The sequence below is a fragment of the Oncorhynchus clarkii genome, chromosome 20 (genome assembly GCF_045791955.1).
Source record: "Oncorhynchus clarkii lewisi isolate Uvic-CL-2024 chromosome 20, UVic_Ocla_1.0, whole genome shotgun sequence".
Lineage (NCBI taxonomy): Eukaryota > Metazoa > Chordata > Actinopteri > Salmoniformes > Salmonidae > Oncorhynchus > Oncorhynchus clarkii.
Window position 1 is genome coordinate 45,766,043 of NC_092166.1, and position 23,878 is coordinate 45,789,920.

The 23,878-nt window shown below is 43.4% G+C and overlaps 1 protein-coding gene across 1 annotated transcript; it reads right to left on the reverse strand.

Annotated features, from left to right (window-relative positions):
* Window positions 1-13,977: 13,977 nt before the first annotated feature.
* LOC139377454 (homeobox protein MOX-1-like) lies at window positions 13,978-23,446 on the reverse strand. The gene is made up of 3 exons (XM_071120484.1): window positions 22,412-23,446; window positions 16,807-16,979; window positions 13,978-14,789 (listed from the first exon to the last, which is right to left on the reverse strand). The coding sequence occupies exons 1-3, from the start codon at window positions 22,899-22,901 to the stop codon at window positions 14,667-14,669; spliced, it is 786 nt and encodes a 261-aa protein (XP_070976585.1). The 5' UTR covers window positions 22,902-23,446; the 3' UTR covers window positions 13,978-14,666.
* Window positions 23,447-23,878: the final 432 nt, after the last annotated feature.

Sequence of the window (23,878 nt, forward strand, 5' to 3'; positions counted from 1 at the left end):
GTGTGTAGTGCTCGGGCAAAAACAAAAATGTACACCCCTTTGGGTCCCCGGGACCAGGATTGAGAACCACTGAATTAAGAAACTCAGGCGATTGCCTGGGGCCTCACATAATCAGGGGGCCTCGTGAACTTGGCATCATTTAATTTCATAATTTCTGTTAACTTGTCTTTCTCCTCCGCTCTTGAGTAACCTCCAACGTGCGCTATTTAGCGGTCGTGATAAACGGAGCGGTTTCTGTTGTCTTCTTCTGAATTTTGCTCTAGCTTTCGAAGTTTGGCTATTAGCTATTACCTCATTCCTTACAGCTTAGACTCTTGTACAGGTTTTCTGTTTCCTTCTACGCTTACAAAAGCTTACAAGCTGAGCAGGAGTCAGGACACGTTAGAAGAATTTGCGACAAAACCGCAATTAAACACAATGCCTACCCTACCCTATCCTACAATACATTTGCCTACTCCCCCCTCCCTTCCCTCTATTTAACTAGGCAAGTCAGTTAAGAACCTATTCTTATTTACAGTGACGGCCTAACCTGTCAAACCTGGTCCAATTGTGCGCCACCCTATGGGACTCCCAATCACGGCCGGATATGATATAACCTGGATTCAAACCAGGGATTGTAGTGATGCCTCTCGCTCTGAGATGCATTGCCTTAGACCGCTGCACCACTCGGGAGCAAATGATCTTTGCCCCTCAACATAATCATCTAGCCGTGTTGTTAAAGAGCCTGTTATGCTGTTGACTTTTCTCCTCTGCTCCTCTCTGAATGGTGTAGACTAGTGTTTACAGAGTGGTAGGTAAATATTGACTCATGTCCACACTGCCTGGCACAGATGGTCTCAGTAGCTACTAGCTGGCCCTGATCCTGATCTACAGTGTAAATACGCAAACAAACAGCACAGTGACCCCAAGGTTGTTTTGATAGTGTTCATTCAGCCTGCTGACTACCAGAACAAACTGTCCCTACAGGGGCTCAGAACTGCTGGTAGTCAGTGATACTCACTTAGGGACTGATGGAAATGTACAGATTGGTTACCTGGAGGAAAATTGGGGAGGGTTATGATTTTTAACATTTCAATCAAGGGGAGGGTTTAGTATATATTTTTAATCTAGTCCCGGGGAGGGTCATGTAATTTGTAATTAATTACATTTATATTTTTCTCAGTGTTTTAGAATTAGTTTCTTATTAGGCTATATATCTCAGATATTAATTGCGCCTATAGGCTATATCGTGTGGTCTCAATCAAATGATCCAAAGCAGATAGGCTACGATGTGCATGCTCGGAGAAGCATAGAGCAACGTTATATTTCTGAGATGGCTGCTGGGATGTTGTAAATAGGCTGCATTACACACCACAATGGACATTCCAACCCTGAGCCCTGGCCTCCAACCCTAAATCCTTGACCTCACAATAAGCCAGATTTGAGTAACTTACATTGTGGAGCTGAAACTGAAAGCAGCAGTCAATCGGAAATGGACAGCTCATGGTGCTGAAAGTAAGCAAATTCGAGGAGGCATAATTCATTTCAACCATCTTAATTTTAATTAGACTTAACTAACAACAAGAGGGCTTTGTGTTGGAGCCTATTTCTTACTATTGAAGAAATAAGAGGTAGACCTACCTGTTTGACAGACAAAATGAGGCTATATGCTGCTATATCCATAGATTTGTCAGTGAATTCCTCCACCCACCATGCCCTCTTTTAAGTAGCCTAGCTCTGTGTCAGTGAAGGGCTGTTAAATTAAAAGACTCGAATTGAGGATGGTTTGAGAGGGTATGCCATAGGCCTACCTTTTATTGATGAAAAAAAGCACAGGTCTACTCCTTATTAGCTGAAGATTTTGAAGAAAATAAAACGGATCCGATTATATGAAGTGATCTTTGGTCAGCGATGCTTAATGCTAGAAACAAGCTGTAAAATACCCGGGAAAGACGGGACTCCGATGAATATGGGGATGTCATTGGTTCCTTTCTTTGACATTCGGAGGCTGAACTTCAACCTTCTATAGCCGAGGAGACAAACAAATGTACTTTGCTTGGGAAGTAATGTGATTCTGTCAATATCAATTGATTAAGCTAATTCACTTTCTGTATAATATAAGTTGTTTAAACCCTGACAGCTTTTAGGGAAACAACTTGTGACTTTCTCTCATTTGGGTTTAGCCATGGAAGAAGAGTAGCCAGCAGTCAAAGCTTACATTTTTCTGCGACAGGTTGCCTACTCTGTCTTCAGGCAAAAAGATTCTGCTAATATAGAAAATTACATAATATTGCATGAAATGTTAAAAAAAATCAAATCTCACACCTGCAAGTACGATGATAGATTCATGCAATGCTTTTGATATGAAGGAGATCTTTCCACCCCTACTCTTGTTCATGGTGGTCTGCGAACCCACAACCTTCTGGCTCGCAGCCCTGTGCGCTATCAAAAGTCCTGTGTTTCCGTGTAATGCTTACAGCACAAAGAACAGTGCATATTTAAGGCTCTGGTTTGTCCAAGAAGTAAGTGTAGAAGGTAGACATGTTCTCTGCTACCCACTTTGTTTTAATTACTATTTTGGGTGTAGGGGAGGGTCACTTGTTTGTTTTTTTCCGATTTTCTTCACGTTATCCTTATTATAAATAACGTTCACTCTCTTGGCTTAGACAACTTTGGATTTTAGGTGGACTTTAATGAAATATAATGGAATGTATCATTTGAGTCATACATTTTTCTTGTTTGAAGCTGCAATATGTACATTTTTGGGCGACCCAGCCAAATTCACATAGAAAGTTGAGTTATAAAGCTGTCATTCTCATCGAATGCAAGTCTAAGAAGCAGGCATCTCTTCTATGTGCAGTTCTATGCTTCACATTCTTTTGTTTAGTTTTTGCTTATTTTACTTTCTGTTTTGTACATCAGCTTCACACAGCTGAAAATCCAATATTTTTTGTTATTGAACATATATTTCCCAAGTTTAGACGATACAATGATTCTCTATACTCTACATTTCTTGTTTTGTCACAAACTGAAATCAGGCGAACTATTAGAATTTAATCAACCAGGAAATGGCAGAGCGAGTTCTGCATATTGTGCCTTTGAGTTAAATATATATATTTATATATATATTTCAAAAATACGATACTTGGTCAATAAAAAGTAGGTAAGTCACCTGAAAGCAAAGACGTTGGGGCAGAATGTCTGCAGGGTAGATCACCACCCTCCCTGTAAGCCAGTTCCTCTTACCAGCAGAAGAAAACACTCAACCTAAGTTGTTACATTACACTTTCTCCTTCTCCCTTTGCCTCTGTGATATACCGAATATCATTCCCACAGCTCTGTGTAGTGTCTGTCTGTCTGTCTGAGTTCTATTTATGTGCCTGCCTGCATGTGTGTGTGTCATAGTGAAAGGTATGTTAGGACATTCCCACCAGTCCCCACTCCCTCCAGGGAGAAGCCAGGAGTTAAGTCCCACTCTGAGGCCAGAGGGTGTGGACTGTGGAGGTTCCCGGTCACAAACAATGACCCCGGCCGGGCTGACAATGGACTCACACACATATTGTTATGGTTTGGCCCAACTCTTGGTCCCACTGTGATGGATGACTTTCCTCACTCTTTTTGTCTGGCGTGTGCTGCGGCCCAGCGGACCACCGGGACCTACCCTCACTCCCTCACCACTGTCAGCAACCCGGCTCATGTACCACTGTGACGTTGTTTTTCTGTCCTACTCTGTGTTTTTCCAATGCTGGCATTGGCTTCTGGCTTCTGGTAGTGCTCGGCTATCTGCTTTCAAACAATAGAAACGTATGGGAAGAGCTGCAATGTCTTCTGTTTACTACAACTATAAAAGAAGAGGCAGAGACATCCGGGAACAGACACTTGTGACATGGCCACAGACATATCCATCATTCTCGATAGCCACCAGAGTCCAAGTACAATAGATCTGATGAATCTAAATCAAATCAAAAGTTATTTGTCACATGCGACGAATACAAGTGTAGACTTCACCCGTAAATGCTTACTTAAAAGCCCTTTCCCAGCAATGCAGTTAAACAGTATGAGCATTAGCAATTAGCAAAAGAATATAGTAACACAATAAAATAACAAATAAAATAACAACGAGACTATATACAGGCTATACAGTATATAAGGAGTACTGGTCCCGATTCAGTGTACTGGGGTACGAGGTAGTTGGGGTGACTGATCGAGGTAATATGGACATGTAGGTAGGGGTGAAAAGCATAACGTCCAGGTAACCATTTCATTAAATGTTCAGCAGTCTTATGAATTTGGGGTAGAAGCTATTGAGGAGTATGTTTGGTCCCAGACTTGGCACTCCGGCACCGCTTGCCATGCATTAGCAGAGAGAACAGAAAATCCAGGATCCAGTTGCAGAAGGAGGTGGTTAATCCCAGGGTCCTTAGCTTAGTGATGAGCTTGGAGGACACTATGGTGTTGAACACTGAGCTGTAGTCAATTAACAGCATTCTCACTTAGGTGTTCCTTTTGTCCAGGCAGGAAAGGGCAGTGTGGAGTGCAATAGAGATTGCGTCATCTGTGGATCTGTTGGGGCGGTATGCAAATTGGAGTGGGCCCAGTGTGTCTGGGGTGATAGTGGTGATGGGAGCCATGACCAGCCTTTCAAAGCATTTCATGGCTACAGATGTGAGTGCTACAGGGCGATAGTCATTTAGACAGGTTACCTTGGCGTTCTTGGGCACAGGGACTATGGTGGTCTGCTTAAAACATGTGGGTGTTACAGACTGGGTCAAGGAGAGGTAGAAAATTTCAGGGAAGACACTTGCCAGCTGGTCAGCACATGCTCTGAGTACAGTTCCTGGTAATCTGCCTTGTGAATGTTAACCTGTTTAAAGGTCTTACTCACATCGGCTACAGAGAGCATGATCACACAGTCGTCCGGAACAGCTGGTGCTCTCATGTACGGTTCAGGCAGCTTGCCTCGAAGCGAGCGTAGAAGGCATTTAGGTCGTCTGGTAGGCTCGCAGCTGGGTTTTCCTTTGTAGTCCGTTATAGTTTGCAAGCCCTGCCACATCCGACGAGCGCCAGAGCTGATGTAGTAGGATTCAATTTTTGTCCTGTACTGACACTTTGTGTGTTTGATGGTTTATTGGAGAACGTAGTGGGATTTCTTATAGGCTTCTGGATTTGTGTCCCACTTCTTGAAAGCGGCAGTTCTAGCCTTGAGCTCAGTGCAGATGTTGCCTGTAATCCATGGCTTTGAGATAGGGTATGTACGTATGGTCACTGTGCGTATTATGTCGCCGATGCAGTTATTAATGATGCCGGTGAACTCCTCAATGACATTGGAGGAATCCCGGAACATAAAACATGTATTGTCCATGTCCTTGTTCAGCCATGACTTGGTGAAACGTAGGATATTACAGTCCTTCAGATCACGTTGATAGGATAGTCTCGATAGGAGCTTATCCAGTTTACTCTCCAGTGATTGCACATTCATCAATAGAACAGAGGGTAAGGGCGACTTATCCACTTGCCAGCGCATTCTAGGTGTCACACACTCCGAGTGACGGGGATTTGGGCCTAGTCTGGGATGAGCATTATGTCCTTCGCCTCTGATTCACCCTCATCCAAAACGAGGATAGCAATTGCTGTTTTGATGTCCAAATGTTATTTTTGGTCATATAAAACAATGTGCGAAACATTATGCTCAAAAAAAGTTAGGATCGGCCCCCAAAAAACAAACAAATTAGCACAATTGGTCAGGAGCCCGTAAAACGGTGGCCATCACATCTAGCTTGCATCCCTGGCAAAACCAAGCGAATCCTATGGACACGTGCCAGTTTGCTAACACATCTAATGCCAAAATCTACTGCCAAAACCAGTCGGTGTGGAAGCTCAGTTTCAGTGAGCTGGGCTGGAGGTGTCACGACAGGCCAGACCAGTATCCCTCATGATGTGTGAGGGAGCTGCAGAGCTGCAGCTGAAGCTTTTGCCACTGTTAGAGCTTTAATCCTGCAGACCCAGGTGGCTCCAGGCCAGACTATAACATACAACTTGTTCTAATGTGGGGGCTGGTGTAGTGTAAAAACAGGTGTTAATTGGAGCATGGGACTAGGGTGAAGAAGGATGGGGGGGGGTGTGAATGGGTGTGACATCACTAACCCCTGTTCTGTCGGGGTGGCTGGGCGGCTGGGACTGACAGGTCCTTCATTGTTTTTTCTGCGGCCCCCGGGCTCCATGTGTTAGAAATCATCCTCCCACGTGCTGCAGACAGGGCCCCAGCGGTGAAACTGTACACTAGCAGCTCCTTACCTTCTCTCTGAGCTGTCTGTGAGCCGAAGGACAGGACCTGATGAAAGACAGTGCGGGGATGGAGAATATCACAGGCCAGGAGCTGCAGAAATCCCCGCCTGCCTGTCACTCCACAGGCTCGAGCCCGGACTCGGGTTCCGTCTCTGGGGCCTGATTGGAGCTGGAGTGCGGGGGTGGGTGGATGAATGGATGGATGGATGGAGGCGTTGAGAAATGGAGTGGAGTGGAGGACTGGTTCCATGTCTACAAGACTCGGCTGTTCATTGCTGTTGTTCCTGCCCAAGGCTGATTGGATGAGGGCTCTGTTCCCTGGTGAACATAGTCACACTATTGACTAGAGCTCTTGCTTTAGACTTTGGAAGCAATGAGAAAGAGAGGACAGATGTGAAATGTTTCACTTACGTGGGTTTTAAGACAGTCTGTATCATTGTCAGACTGTGTTAACATTCACATGAGTAGGGGAGAGCGGGGCTTGTTGTCACATTGTTTAGGGGAAAACGAGGTTGTCTGTGACAGTGCTCAAAACAAAAAACCAGGAGGGTGCTATGAATGTTTACAGTATATCCTCATCATTAGAGATCATCCTTGCCTTTGAGTATGGTACTCCTCATGACTCCAGGGTCGTTGCACTGCGGATGACCGTGTGTTCCCTACAGTGTTTCTGTATTGTCTGGGGTTGGGAGTAGTAGTGCAAAAGATACATTTCCAGATGGAAACCTGTGAAGTAGTACTACTGTTCTATTCTTGTTGTTGATCTACATCAGTATTGCAAACCGTTTATAGATGAGGACAGCATCTGTGTTTTATATGGCCAAAATCGATATGTTCATGACTTTTATGTTTATGATCTAAATCTTGAGATATTGTTCTGTCAGTGAATGTGGGACAGAGTTTGTGTAATACATCGACAGGCTAAGTAGTATACAGTAGGTAAGAAGAAATGGGACAACCAGCCCCACTCTCCCCTAATCCTTGATTTCCGGAGATTTTTGGTTGTCACCTCAAGGCAGGGGTTGTTTCAACCACTAAAATTATCCCATTCAGTGAGAGAGAGTACCTTGTATGTGGATGTTTTCTACACAGGCATTCATGCATGAAACCTGTTTCCCATTTCCCAAGGGTTCCCATGGCCGAACTTTGTCTGGCAGAACTGGGAACCTAAAGCGTGCCCTACACTCTACCTGCCCCCTCAAATGCACAAAAATAACATACAGTACACAATGGTTCCTACTTATACACCAAAATATGAACTTTTGAAGTAATGATGTCACTTCTAAAGGAAAACTCTGCACCACAGATGTGTTGTATTATCTAGTTTGTGGTGTCCTCGTGGCATGTCTACTTTATTTAGGCCTAAGTCAAACATTTTCTAATGACATACGCATTTGTACTTAAACATTCCTTCCATTTCTCATCTAAAACTTTGGAAACCTGAATCCTTGGAATTTACTGAAGTAATAAACCGGAGCCTGATACGCAGTAAACTCAGCTATTTATTGATCAACTCACTGTAAAGCGCCCATCCTCACGCTAACATAAATAGCCTTATTGAGATCATCTCTACTGACACACACTATGAACCACACTCAGCAGCTTGATGATTTCACAATGACGTCATTCGGTATACCACTGATGATGCACCAAATGACCCAATAACATGTCACGCCAAATTACCATCCAAAGACAATAATTAGAGAAAACCTTCCATCCACAGACAGCAGATCAGTTCCCCAGCCTGAGACACCAGGGTCTTTGTTACACAGAAGGCTGTCTGTCTGGCGGCCATGACACCTTTCATGACAGCATAGCACTGATCCCAGGGCACTCAAAGAGCAGTGGTGCTGATGGATGGCTCCTCTACTACCCACCTCCCTTACTGCCAACACCACTTCCTACCACTCCTCAGACCCTAAGAACTTCTGGGCTATTTGAAGAAGGGATCTCTAGTCTCTGGATGGTACTAGACTGACTAAATGGGCTTTTGTACAGGATGGGGAGGATGGGGCACAAGTACGCAGCTAGACGAGGGATCGTCTTGCATGGAAACAAAGACTACTGTTCTTGCTGTCATTTTGACACAAAAAAAAACTGATATCTCGTAAAGATCTTGTTAGAGATCATACAGATCATTGTTTTATAGGCTTAGACTGTCACGCCTTGACCTTATAGAGACGTTTTATTTCTCTATTTGGTTAGGTCAGGTGTTAGGTGTGATGCGGGGTGGGCATTCTATGTTTTGTTATTCTATGATTTTGTATTTCTATGTTTTGGCCGGGTATTGTTCTCAATCAGGGACAGCTGTCTATCGTTGTCTCTGATTGGGAACCATACTTAGGTAGCCCTTTTCCCTCCTTCCTTTGTGGGAGGTTAACTTTATTTGAGGCACCATAGCCCTGTGAGCTTCACGGTCGTGTTGTATTGTTTATTGTTTTTGTTGGCGACAATTTTAATAAAAAGGAAAATGTACGCTCACCACGCTGCGCCTTGGTCCTCTTCATTCGACGGCCGTGACATAGACATTATGAGATGGGATATCAGATACTGTAGGCTCTAAGTCACCATGCCAGTTTAGAGACCTGTGTCTAAAATGAATTGTGTACATCCTTCCGTGCCTGTCCTGAACAGGACCCTCCACATTCAACTTGTGGAGCAACAATATAATTGAGTGCTCCTTTGTGTGATGATTGGGAAAGTGTAACTGCTGGTGGCTTTCCTGCCTCCATGTTGGTGAAGGGAAGAGCAGGTCAGCACTACCAGCCAGAGGGAGCAATAGAGAGGGTCGCAGGCCTGCACCGCTGCTCTCCTATTGGCTAAAGAAACTGTCAAAAGAGCTTTGCAGGAAGTCCCGGATAATTTAAGGTCGTGCTCCTCCACTCGAGCCCATCTTTGACTGGCTGCGCAATGGAAGACGGAAGATTTATCTGTCCTGCCGGGGTCGCGAATCACTGCAGATGGGGGGTGGGGGGGGTGGTATGAGGGGGGAGGAAGCTGCTCCAATGACTTTCCCTCACCACATCCTACTACATACTGTACATTCAAGCTGCTTCACCAGACTTGCTCTGCTACCCCGAAGGCACACGCACGCATGCACGCTCGCACGCACACACACACACACACTATTTTTCCTTGTATCCCCCCTTCAACACAACTGCTGTCTTGGGAGGATGCGGAGGATGTGCGGAAGACATCGCACATTTTCTCCTTCTTCTTCTCTTCAGTCTCTGCCTTGCATGTGCGAAAGGGCAAAAAGCAGACGTAGCGGAGGGTAGAGAGATGGATGGAATAGATTTGCAAGTGACCTAAAATAACAATGAGGATGAAAAGAAAGAGAGGATGTGTCTTATGTCTCTTAGCCCCTGCGCAAGGAACTTGGGAGGAAGGAGGGTTGGGGGTTTGAGCTAGTCTTATTACGTACAATTTCTCCTGGGCCCATTTGGCTTGACGAAACACAGTGTAGTTCTGCCTCAGTGGCAGTGTAGGATGGAAGAGGTGGAGAGCAAGGTGAGGCATGTCTGGGTCTGGGATAGATCCCACTGTAGAGGTTGAAAAGACCAACAACAGACTGAATGACTGTTGAATCACTGTTTTCTGATGACAGGCTGAGGACAGGCTATACACTACAATGTACTCTAAGGTACATGTAGTGTATCAAGCAGCGGTAGCTAGATGGTGGAGAAGGATCATTGTCAATGGTGCAACAATACATGTAGGAAAATATAGTAAGGCTTTGAGAAAGTCTTTGGAGAAGAACCAGACTTTCTAAAAGTCACCTCTGGTTCTACATTATCATGTTAAATTAATTTGAGAGTGGTTAAATTACCCCACCACCACCCCTCAGCTTTATAAGTCGAAGCAAGTGGCAACGCTGCCACTGTTCATCAAATTAAAAGGGTAGGCCTTTAATGTTAACATTCCATTGACTCTGTAGTTTATTAATATTACACGCACGGCATAATAATAGAACAACAACGTTCTATCTTAAAGTACTCACGGTGGTGTCCTCCCATGTCAGCGTGTCAGGGTGTAGTAGAGGTGCTTCGATGTCAGAAGGGAAATGTTTCCTCAGTCAGTCAACAATGCCATCATGCAGATGGGTCTGGGCCCGGAGGCCTGAGCAGGGCGTAGAGGATACGCTTCCATTTCAACGGACGCTTCTTAGTGCTGACCTTCACACCTCCTGCGATCCATCAAACTCTCCTTCCCGTCCCAGAGCTTCTCCCTTCAAAATAAAAGTATTTGACCCACTCTCAGGTCTGTTGCTTTTGAGATAATTATCTCAAAAGGTGTTAAAGGGAAGTCTTGCGGTGCATATACATTTTCAGTTACATTTGAGCAGATTTCTTCCTGTGATGCAATAATAACGGGCCTCACATGGATTGTCATTGTTTTTACAGGGAGAATTTCTAAAATCACTCTGGAGTGTAAGAGTGCTTTCTAGGCTGTTTGTAAATTCAGAGCATTGTCAGACTGTCCGTTCCTAAATTCAAAGCGTTTTGCTCTCAGAGAGTTTAAAGCTCACACTGGATACTCGGGCCGAGGAGTAGGCTGATCCGAGGAGTAGGCTGATCCGAGGAGTAGGCTGATCCGAGGAGTAGGCTGATCCGAGGAGTAGGCTGATCCGAGGAGTAGGCTGATCCGAGGAGTAGGCTGATCCTAGGAGTAGGCTGATTCGAGGAGTAGGCTGATCCGAGGAGTAGGCTGATCCGAGGAGTAGGCTGATCTGAGGAGTAGGCTGATCTGAGGAGTAGGCTGATCCAAGGAGTAGGCTGATCCGAGCGTTCTGACATCACAATGACAGTTAAGCAGCCAAGCTAACTGGCTAAAGTTGTATAGCTTGCTAGCTACTTCCAGACACAAATGAGAGAACACCTCACTCTGACCATTTTACTTGCCCTAGCAGAGCTTGTTATCGTGTTTTCATTTCATTTCGTGGGTTTAGGACTGTAACTGTGTTATTGGCAACAATTGAATTAAGTATTTTAGCTGATGTTTACTGACTGCTCGCCTGCTCCCTGCAGATGTGAAACGAACTACCTCAGCCCAGACAAATGGTGGCAAGTGGCAGAGAGACGCTGCTGACAGTGGCCTTGTGAGGTCAGACACAATGTCTTTATGTCCCTCAACTCCTGCCTTGAATCAACAGACCCCGTCCCCCGTCCCCCGTCCCCCAAAATATCAGATCATCAAAACAGACACATTTTTGCCTCTAAAAATAAAAGTTCTATATAAACATCAAATATGGAAAAGATAGACAATTATTAATATGAAAAAACCCCAATAAAAACAACCATTCTATCAGATCTTTTAACACTTTAGAGGAGTTGAAGTTAGTCATACCAACCAATTAAATGTCATCCATACATTTGGCCACCCTGTACCTTTTAAAGAAACCTTACTGGTACAAGAACAACATTCCAAGTTCATTGGTTTACTCAAGTGATATTAATACTATCATTACAATTGGACATGGTTCAGTTTGACTACTATTACCGCTAATACAATAATAGTCCCTAATAGGGACCCAATGAGGAGGAAGTGATGAGAGGATCGGCTCAGAGCTCTCCCATCCTCAGCAGATGCTGCGAAGCCTCACCGGGTCAGTGCTACAGTCACACTTGACCCCTATACCGTGGGTGTGTATGGAACCTCTCCCCCAGTTGGTGGAACAGAAAGGGCAATAACCTCCAAAGTCTTTGTTTGGGCCGGCCAGGCTGAGCATAGGCCGGCCATTGTAAGTCCCCGGACTCCTATGCTTTACCTCTTGTTTTCTTTGGGAAGCAGGAAATTGGATGACTGGCTACCTGCTACAACAACATCCTGTACTTGAGAAGCCGTCTTTTCACCCATACCCACCTATTATTTCCCCTTTCCATCATACGCAAGTGGTCAGCCAGCAGACTTCTGGTTCCTAGGGGCCCTCGCGTGGGCTTGTCTGAGTTCCACTCGGGTTGAGATCAAATTGGCCCCAGCCAGATGCTTCCGTTGAAAATAGTTTGGGGGCCAAATAGGGCTTTAGGAGCCAGATTTCACCTTGTCAGGTTAACGGTGCTTTGTAAGCTGATTGAAATGGCAGTGATGATGGTGTGCAAAGCGAATGTGATCATTCAAATGCAGGCTCCCATGTCAGTATCACGTCAGATAAATGTACTTCCATCATAGTGATCTTTTTAGGGTTTACTGCTATTAGGAAGAACGCCAGACCAGACAAATTTCCAGTGTAAAAACATCCTGGAGGATTATTCTAATATATACCAGGTTTTGTGTGGGTGCAAATTAGTCTAATCAAATCCTCCTTAGACATGCTCGCTTTGGCGACTACTAAGTATTTTTTTTAAACCTCTCGCTTTGGGCTGGATGTGTCAATGTGTAGTTCACACATAATCTATGAGCAGAATTGTTGTTTTACCTCAATTAGTCACAAAATCCCTAGTTTGAAAGCAACTGTTTTCTTGGAAGCTGTGCTGTGCCAGCCCCCTAGCAATTCGAGTTGCAGCCAATGATCTTCAGCCCCTCGCCATTTGAGTGACAGCTAGCAAGATGCACACACAGCAGAGTGAGAGAGTGAGAGCAATGGTGTTATCTTCACATATGTGACTTGGTATACTTGGCACTACTTTTGGCTCGGGGAACTACTTTCAGAACTCCTAGCTAAAAAGTTTACAAATGTACCGGATAATCTCTTTAAAGGGTGACTGCACTTCCTAATTTTTTAGATTTGGTTATTAAGAAATGCTAGCGCCCATGACTGAATTCAAACGTGAGTTGTTTTTGGGGTTTGGTTTGATGTGGGTATGTCTTGTGTGTGTTAGCAGGTGGGAAGAGCTAGCCATATAATTTCCATATAATTTGAATTTTTTCCAATATTTGTATATGAATTTCTACAATTTATAGTTGGTTTGAGGTTTTTATGTAATTGACATTGGGAGCTATTGACCTTTAAAAAAATTGTCCCATGTACAATGTGTAATTTACTGATGGTCCCTAATTAGCCCCATAGGGATATCAAATGTTAAACCAAATTGTCCATGGGCATTAAGATCAGGTCGTGTGCAGCTGCGCTCCAAATCAATGATTACTTGGGTGCTGCCAGCTGTGGGCAGGATTGAAATAAACCCAACCCATGGAAAACTCTTACGGTACCCTTCATTCTGCGACATACAATTTTTCCTATCATTTTGCAAATCTCCATTTTGGACGAGACTGACTTCATGACCAAAATTATCCTATTTTCACTTTGTTGTAAAATTTGACACTAGAATAAATGTTTCTGACTTATATCGATGCCACATAAGCCATTTTCAAAACAAGACGTTGCTTTATAGGGGCAGCCGCTCTTTTCTAAGAGTGTAGTTCTATATGAGAGGGTTTTGTATTTCTCTCTCTCTCTCTTTCTCGCTGTGCCTCTCTCTGTCCATCTCTCTCAAATCAAATCAAAGTTTATTGGTTTGCGTACACAGATTTGCAGATGTTATTGCAGGGGTAGCTCTCTCTCTCTCACACACTCGCAGGCAAGCACACAGACAGGAAAAGAAAGAAAAGACAGTTGAGATAGAGACAGACGTCTGCAGACAGTTGTCATAGAAAATGGACTAAGTAACCTGTCAATGCCAAAGAATTGGCTATGTCCTTATAGTCGGGCCAAGAAGCTCCATGCACTGTCACTTCATAACTCACGTGGCTGGTTTGGAAGAAATGATCAAAGTATTTTTTTTTATGATTTATTAATTTTTGCAGATTTCAAATGGCAACATCCTGTGTTTTATCAATATCATTCAAATGTAAAAAAAAAAGAAGAAAAGTACAAAAAAAAGTAAATTCTAGGAAAAACCTGACAACACAACTATGAATACAATCAGATTTTGGGGCACTTAAGGCTTGGCAACGCTGAAACGGTTTGAGTGTCTGCAGGTGGCTCGTAGTGAAGCGTCGAGGGCCATGATTACGATGCGAGAGCTGAGGAGATGTCCTCAAACAAAATCAAATCGCGGACCTGGCATGTCATCACTGAGCAGCAAGCGCTCACTTGGGAAGGGTGATAAACTCTGCAACTCGCTCAGATTGAGCCATTCCTTCGTTTGTTTGTTCCAACACTCCACCGCAGTCAATGCTCCAGGAGTTAGATTGTAGGGAATAAAGAAAATGTTACAACCCCTTTGAAGTTAGGTCTAATATTGTCCTCATTTGACAGAGAAGTTCAAAAAAATTACTTTGGACATTGGCAGACAGAGCACTACAGTATTTACAATCGGAAACACACTGGGGTTCAGACTGCGTACAAAGTCTCTAGAAATGCTTTGTTCCAGCAGCTGACTCTCCAGGGATATTATAGGATGTCTTGTGTTCTCTATGGATGTCCAGTTGGTGTTTGAGGGCCTCCTCTCCTCTCTATGTGTTCACTCTGAGCTGGGTGAGGCAGCAGAGTCTATGTCGTCTGCCTCCAGGTCGTTAGGGGAAGCTGGCTGTCCTCCTTTCACTCTCTTCCACTTCATCCTTCTGTTCTGGAACCACACCTTCACCTACAGGACATAAACAGGAAGTGTCACTACATTTTCTACCTAGTGATATATATGGACGTTTGGGATACTGAGTGAGATTGTTTCCATATGTTCAAATCTTAATGTTTATTATAAATAAGCATAATCCCACAACTTTCCACACCAGTTCAGATCATCAGTCAGGTGGGTGTTTTTTTTTTGGTGCTTGTGAAACGCGTGCAGTCTCAGTGTAAAGTATGAATTTAGGTTTGGATTACAGTTAAGTCAGTATCATATCGTTTCTGTCTGATGAAGACCTTGTAACTCAATTTTTGTTTAGATTTTTTGAAAGCAGCAACTCCCCTCATTGTACTCTGTACATTTCATGACTCTAGGACCAATAAAATGTGTTCAAAATAGCTTCTGAAGTTTCATAATTGTATGTTCAATAGTGGGAAAATATGCCACTTTTTTTCCATTTCCTGAAAGGTTTCTGTTTTGTAGATAAGTGGTTGTCATCAGACAGCATCAATGTGTAGGTTGCAGTAGCTAATGAGCTCTCTGGATCATTCTACAATATCACTGACATGACTTATGACATCATTTCCTTGGACCCAGTCAGTCGCTATCCTGTGCCGACTGGACCCACATACTCAGGGGAGGGCAGTGCCTGACCTCCGCGCATCCCTCTCAGCATTCCCCACGGCAACACTGGGACAGACTAATCTCTTCCCACACTATTTTTATGAAGACTATCCCCTCGTCTGATACTGTCTGCCACTTGTGACTGAAGGAACGTCAGCCTGCCAAGATGTGTAGGATGTGTCGGGGGGGGGGGGGGAATCACCAAAAAGTTGAGCCTGAGTTGCAATGGGACTCAGAACCCGGAGTGTAGGCCTAGCTGGCATTGAGCACCAGAGGCCTGGGAAATTAATCTAAGAGCAGGCTATGTGCGGTCACTGAGAAACTATGGGCTCGTTAGGAGGAGTGGGGAGTGGGGACAGGGGCTGGAAATGGGGAGAGGAACAGAGGAGACTGCCAAGTCCTTACAAATGTTTGCCTTGTCTCACCAGGTTCTAAGATCTGCTGCCCAATCACAAAGGAAGGCTTCAAACGTTCCCCCGCTCCGGTTGGTCACCTATTAGGATGAGTGCTATTAACGAGAAACAACCTGAGCCAGTAGTTGTAGGCTGCAGAGACTCAACTATGTTCCAGCTCTCTATATCAAGAACATTGTTAAATATATGTCAATTTTTAAAATCATTTGTGATTAATAATATTACCCTTTAAATCACATATTCTCATCCAATCAACAGGCTCTTCTCTTATTTGTCAGACAATCAGCTAAAAACATCAGTTTTTTCATAGACCTCTTCTTTCTATTCCCTGGGAAAATGTATGCTTATAGATCACTAAATACTGTGTAGAAGTATTCTGGTGTGGGTGTTGTGGGCTTGACGCCAGCGGTAGAAAAAGTACCCAATTGTGATACTTGAGTAAAAGTAAAGATGCCTTAATAGAAAATGACTCAAGTAAAAGTGAAAGTCTCCCAGTAAAATACAACATGAGCAAAAGTCTAAAAGTATTTGGTATTAGTATCAAAAGTAAATGTAATTGCAAACATATACCTAAGTATCAAAAGTAAAAGTATAAATCATTAAAACATTTAAAATTAAACAAACCAGATGGCACCATTATTATTATTATTATTATTTTTATGTATGCAATAGCCAGGGACACACTCCAACACTCAGACATAATTTACAAATGGAGCATGTGTGTTTCGTGATTCTGACAGATCAGAGACAGTGGGGATGACCAGGGATGTTCTCTTGATAAGTGCGTGAATTTGACCATTTTCCGGTCCTACTAAGCATTCAAAATGTAATGGGTACTTTTGGGTGTCAGGGAAAATGTATGGACTAAAAAGTACATTATTTTCTTCAGGAATGTAGTGAAGTATAAAGTATAAATAGTAAAGTAAAGTGCAGATACCACAAAAAACTACTTAAGTAGTACTTTAAAGTATTTTTTACTCAAGTTTGATGATCTTCATTACCTGTCTCTCTGTGAGGTCCAGGTTGACCGCAATCTCATAGCGACGCAGTCGGGTCAGGTAGTTATGGTGGGTGAACTCTGCCTCCAGTTCCCGGAGCTGCTCTTTGGTGAACGCTGTACGCTCTTTCCTCGCTTTGCAGTTAGAGTCCACCTTGAAGTTGGAGTCCTGAATATCTGGAGGACATCAGAAGAGGGGAGAATTGTTATTTCATTAGCACTGCATGATTATGCTATGCTATGATATGCAGTAGTGTTGAGAAATAATTCTGTAAAATTCCGTGCACGCCAGTTTGCTACACCAGGAAAATAATCCTTCAGCAACAGGAAATGTGAATTATTATGTAGATTATAATTCATTGAATTTTTGTAGGGGTTGATACATTTTCTGTTAGGGCAAATCAAGTCTGAAATTTCAAAGTGCACATTTCAAACTTTAGAAGCCTTTTTTAAACTCAAATATACGACAAGTTTGCATTTCCTGCTTTGCAGGAAAGTTCTCATCAACAGATCACATTAAGATCCTACATCTATACCTGCATTTATGTGTTGAAGGAGTACCACTTAGGCCTACAATGTCTTGGCGTGTATATTGGTTTTGATCTGAATTTGGACACAAGTTGAGTGGTTTGTCTGTCTGGTATTAGGCCGTTTCGGAAAGAAGAGGTCAACCAACAAGTCTTTCGAGGCTCTAGTCGTCCACTCAGAGAGCGACCGGACCAACACCCTATGTGAGACCTCCCTGACCACACTGACCTGAAGTCCCACTCACTGAGTTACACTATCTAACCACCAGTGCCGCAGTCAAGTCAACGCTCCTTTGCGCTGCAACAGGGGCCACCTAACCAGGAGGCAGAGGGCTTGAGTTAGAGAGGAATGCAGCGGAACATCGTTAAACCCTCTAACAAAAGAACAAAGGTGGGGATTTGTCCGGCTCAAGCGTGTGCATCTCTGGGAAGATGGGAAGACTTCCCCTCATGGGCCAGAGGAGAGGAGGCTGAGGGCCATGGCACAGTAACTCACACACAAGCTGTCAACCTTGCCAGCCTCTGGAAAATAGGAAGCCTTCTCACCCGTGTAGCAGAGCATAGGAAAGAGTAATTATGAAATCCTGTGCTGTAATTACCATGGTATTCATATATGTGTGCATTGTGTTTATTGATTTAGTCTCATTATAGGTTAATACAGTTTGTATGATAAATTTGTACGACCGGGAATATGAAGGCTATTGTAAAATGTACAGTATATTAGGATAGAAAATACTGTACATGAAAGACATTTAATAATACCTTGTTAAAAATCTCAAATATATATTAAATGGAATGATTCTAGCTAACAATTCTGCATAGGTAGCGACACTAGCTGCTGATGTAATCTCGAGAAAATGGTTATAATTTGTCAAAGTGAGAAGTTCTGCTTTGTACTTGCCAGAGCGTGGAGCCAGACTGTGAAATTAACTGCAGCGCCTGGTCCAGATGTGACTGGGCAGATCCAGACTCTCTCTCTGTGTGTGTGTGTGTGTGTGTGTGTGTGTGTGTGTGTGTGTGTGTGTGTGTGTGTGTGTGTGTGTGTGTGTGTGTGTGTGTGTGTGTGTATGCGTGCGTGCGTGCACATGTGCCCGCGTCCTTCAGTGTGTGCTCGCATGTGTGTGTTTGCATGCGTCTTTGCCTTGCTTGTGCATAGCCATGGGAAGTAGGGGTACCCCCAACCCAAAACATTTTCCCGCAGCCAAGACTCCCATTCAGAGAGACCAACCTACCAACCTGTGGTCTATAATGCCTCATGTTGAGAACACCGTATTATCATGATTAAAACCCAGATTAAGGAAACTTGTTCAACGTACGCTGCTCTACTCTGGCCTGTTGAGGAGGAACTGAGTAAAGAGCAGGTTTAGCTTGCTGAACACCTGGCAGGACAGATTTAATGGGCACACACACTGGCCATCACTAAACAGGCCCCAATAAATACCCTGCACAGCCAGAGACCGTAAACTGGAGGGGAGCAACTCCTGCACCCAGCGGGACTCCGTAACACAAACAGCATTTGGCATTTCTGGGAGATGGTGCAAAAGTAATTTGTCTTAATTAACACTGAATTAAGCCCATTGTAAACAAGTGGGTTTTCAGACTCAAACAGAAATGAAAAGGACTATTTAATTAATGACATGATTAGTTGGTGTATTAAAGTGTGTGCCAAGGTGTTTGAACGTAATAAACGTGTACATCTCCAAGATGGTTTTCTTCACAGTAAAAATGGTGTTGAAATTTGTTTTATATCGGAGTGGTTATATGTATATTAAAGTGTTTTAGAGACTTTATTATTATAAAGTTGATAAGTTAACAATGATGTTGGTCAGGCTAATTGATTAAAATCACCCTGCAATGTTCATATGTTTAGCAGCACTATAAACATGTTCTAAATACAATTAGTTACATACCAGTCTCATATACGTTTCAGTATTAGCACAACAAGGTTCAATAAAGTTAAATGGTTGGCTATGATAAGTATAATATTAAAAGCATTTAAGTGTCCACTATTCAAATTGCAGCACTATTGTAGTGGAGTTGGATAAATACAGACGCATTATAGCTTACTTTGCTTGATTTAGATGAAACAGAGCTTGTCTAAACTAGTTCTTACACAATGGCTTATAAAACGCATTAAAACCTGTAGATAAACCTGACATTCCTTCAAAACATGTAATAATCTGCACATCAGTAGAGGTTGAACCTTTTGAAACGGTTGAAAGTATGAATGAAGGTGAATCCATCACCATGTCTTAGAGCTTGTATACAACCTGGCCTCAGAGCATTTTGTATTATTCTGTATGTAAATAATTTATTATGATATGCTATGCATTACAATTTGCAGGATATGGTACGAACTGTAATTCGTACAATATGTTACGAATTTGCAAACCGTATGATATATTACAATTTCCAATTTGTTGTTGCTAATGTTAACTAGGTGGTTAGGTGACTAATGCTAATGTTAGCCAGCTGGCTAACGTTAGCTAGGCTAAGGGTTAGGTTTAGGGTTAAAGTTAGGAGTGTTAGGTTAAAGGGTTAAGGTTAGTGGAAGGGTTAGCTAAAAGGGTAAAGGTTAGAGTTAGCATTTAGGGAAGGGTTGTCTAACATGCTATGTACAGTAGGTGCAAAGTAGCTAAAAAGTAAAAAGTATTTGCAATGTTGCGAATGAGCTAAAATGCTAAAGTTGTCCATGATGAGATTCGAACACCCTCCTTTTGTTTTTTTTGCCTTAAGTAACCTCATGTCTTATGTAACCATACCAAACATGACATATCATACTAATTTGAGTGTCATGGATTTACATTTACTATGTTATGTCTAGTCAATGAGACCAGGCTATTATATACTGTAGCATTGTGTCAATGCCATAGATCCCTTTCCTGCAGTCAAATTACCTAGTTGCCTCATGGGTGGAATGTTATTCATATTTTTTCAAATTTCATCATTAATCAAAATTAAAAATTAAACTGCCGAAAATCTGGTAAAACGATGTTGCTGTATTTCAGTCTTTTGTGAAGAACATAAAGTGTGATATTGGGATGCAAACTCAAAATTAAATACATTTCAACTCTATATCTGACATGGTACAGGTGTCTGCTTTTTAAAAAACCATGTGTGTGAGGTGTATACTTTTCTTTCAAAGTAGATTGAAGACTACCAAGAACCACTCTGTATGACACTGATTTAACCCACTCCAGTAAAAGGTTAATACGGATATTTTCCCAACACTAGGTCAAAGTATTCAATGCAGGTTTGAATGGTCATCTATGAAATACTGGGCCGACGCAGTGGTCAACCATGTTGCATGTGTTCAGTGGGAGATTCTGTTACACCTTAATGACAGGAAAATGTCAATGGATAAGAATGTAAAAGCGGGGTTGCAGGCAAGTGGTCTGGCATGTTTTCACTGGAGTGAGGGAGAGTTGCAATAAGAAAAGGGGGGAAACACAATAAGAAAAGGGGGGAAACACAAGAAAAGGGGGGGGGAATCTACATTTCTCCAATTAAGTGCCTAAGGCCTTTGTCTGCTGCGCTATGAAGGAGATCTCACATTAGACCCGTTTATCGAATAACGTCTTCAAGCCCTAAGTGATTTTTCTAAAGTGAGTATTTTGTTTTTTAAAGTTTTGTCCATCCTCATATAGCCAGTAGCACACGCGAATACTGATCGAGGAGGTAATACATTTATTTATCTTCAAACAATGTCCCCCATTCTAGAGAGGTTTGAAAGTTTGGCTTCCATAGCATGGCCGGAAGCTGAAGGGAATGCCTATAGCAGATGTGCTGACAAAAGTGAGGTTCACTTTTCCTCTCTTTCAGCTAGCATGAAATTGGGAGTATATTTCAATAACATATCTATAGCTAGAAAATAAATATAAACACTTCCCAGTCCCATTAACTAAAATGGCCGGTCATTAAAAAGTGTGTGACTTTTAGGAATTAGCACTTCATGGATATCAGTTACTGCACTAGAAATGTGGTTTGATTTCCTGTCACTGAATGAAATAAGATAAGAGGAATAGATTAGTGAACAATTACAACTCTTTTTTTAAGTTAGAAGACTAAACTCTTAACTGAGAATTTGAATATGGCCCTGAACTGAATCATAAATACATGTTTTTTTCCCAGTGAACTCTTTCACTTGCATTTGTGTTGCATCAGAAATAGTACTCTGGCGACCGGAATAATATTCCCATGATATTTAAACATAGATCCTTAAGTGTCTTACCCTACTAGCCAAACTTAAGAAATATCCGTTGGTCTTTTGTTGCTATATCATTGTTTACGGTAACAAGGACATCAATAATCAATGGGGAATTGCGAGGAATAAACAGTTGCCTGCCTGTTGGTGTTGATATTAAATTGAATAGTTCATGGAGCTTCTAATACTTTTAATAGTAGTACTTATAAAGACATCTAACGATATATCTGCTAGCATGGACCGTGATACTATACATCAAAAGAGTATGAGATACGCCAAGCTTATTTTGCTGACAAACATCTAATTTGATTTATACCCGCAGTATCCTGAAAGCCGTCATGTCTCAATGATACAAATGATACACGGATTCAACAAAGAGTTACAGTAGACGTTGCGTTAGTCATTTCAACATTGTAGGAGCCCTCAAACAATGAGAGGATGCAACTGGTCCACTCGGAGTGTGTCTTGAGCACCAAGTATCGTCACCTTTTGCATACCTACCTGTTGAGGCTCTAGGTTGACTGTCTTTTGGTGAGGAAACAGATACAGAGATTCTGTCCCATTGTTCAGCAGTGACATGGGGCATTAGTGAATGTGATACTGTATCATGGTCCACTGGTAAAGTAGTCTGGTGAGAGTCTCCCTGCAGAATAACACATCTGTCTCGTGTACTCATGAGAGAAAGGGGTATGTCGAAATGAATGTCAACTCTGGGAGTCATGTTTTAACTTCTGTCTCTGCATGGCATTTGACTTGAGTTTGCACGCTATGTAGGCCCGCTGAAGTGGTCACCCATGTCTTTCCCCAATTTTTTTCAGTCATGGTATTTACCGGCAGCACACCCCAACTGATCCCGCCACGACGTATCATTGACTCACCTATTACGTCCCTCTTCCTCTTGGAGCTCTTCTTCTCTGTGTCGGCCGATGCCATGCCTTGTGGCGAGTACTCCCCCTTCAGACACCTGGGCACTGCCCCTGGCAGCCTCTCCCCACCTGTGCTGTCCATCTCCCCGCCTACGCCCCCCACAACTCCTCCACCAACCACCGCCACGGGCGTCACCCGACAGGCCTCCTGCCCCCGGCCCCGCGTCTCACAGGGGGGGAACTGCCAGTCGGCCCTCTGGAATCCTGCATGGGGCTCTTGGTAAAGTCTGTCGTCGCGGGGGTAGGCGGTGTGGGATGCGGGCACCAGGCAGGAGGTGGAGAAGTCTGTATAGGAAAGGTACTCAGGCTTCTGGTGCAGGGAGAAGGGGGCCTGCTGGTAGGGCGACTGGAGCCCCGCTCCGGGGTGAGGGTTCCTCACGCACCCCCAGATGGGGCTGCCGGGGTGGGCGCTCCGCATGCAGCTGCTGGTTGTCTGATCCATGGCGATAAACACAACAAACACTCCCTCACACACACACACTTAGTCAACCTCACACACTTCTGGAGTGAAGTCCTTGCTGAGAGCTGAAAGTCCCTTCAGATTGTTCTCTGGTTCTGTCAATATAGGGTAATATCCACGTCAGCTTTTTGATTTTAGAAGCACATCATCTCCCCAGCACATCCAACTCTGGAAGAAGTTACTCTCTCTCTTGGTCTGTCTGCCTTTCTGTCACTGACCGTGTCTTGTTGACTCTCCTCAGTCCAATGTGTAAGGATGGACACCTTCCTCTGGTTAAGTTGGTCTCTCTCCGTCTTGCATGTGTAACGTTGTAGAGAGCAGCACCTCACACACACTCACACACACATAACCCGACCGGCAAGTGGACAAGTGATCTGACTGGCTGTGCTGCTAGAGAAGTGTTCGGCTAACCCCTGTGTCCACACAGACACACTCACACACACACAGACACACACTCTCCTGACCGGGCTGGCTGCTTTCACAGTTCTAAGATATTCCTGACAAGTGGTCCCTCCTCCCTTTTTAAACGCAGAGGTGGGAAAGAGTGGCAAGTTTATGGAGTGTAACGCGAGCCTGCAGAGGAGGAGCCCTGGCGGCCACATGTGGGTACCCTGCGACCAACCCCACCAACTCTGCCTCATCAACTATTAATCACAGGGGAAATGTTATATGCACATCTAATGGGCTTTCCAGACGCGCCCCACTTTTAAAGGGACATTGTCTGTAAAATATAAACGCGAACACCCACATGGGAGTAAGGGTCCAGCAGGCGGATTATTCTACTCCTTAGCGGTTTTTTGACACACAATTTAGCCTGACACTCTTTGGAGGAAAGTTGACCTACACCCCCTTCACTCTACACCCCTGATCCCAGTCTGTCTTCTCCAATCTACATTTTTGTCTCTCCGCATAAGCTAAAGTCCTTCTGTATATGTGTTTAGTCTTGAGCTATTCAGCCT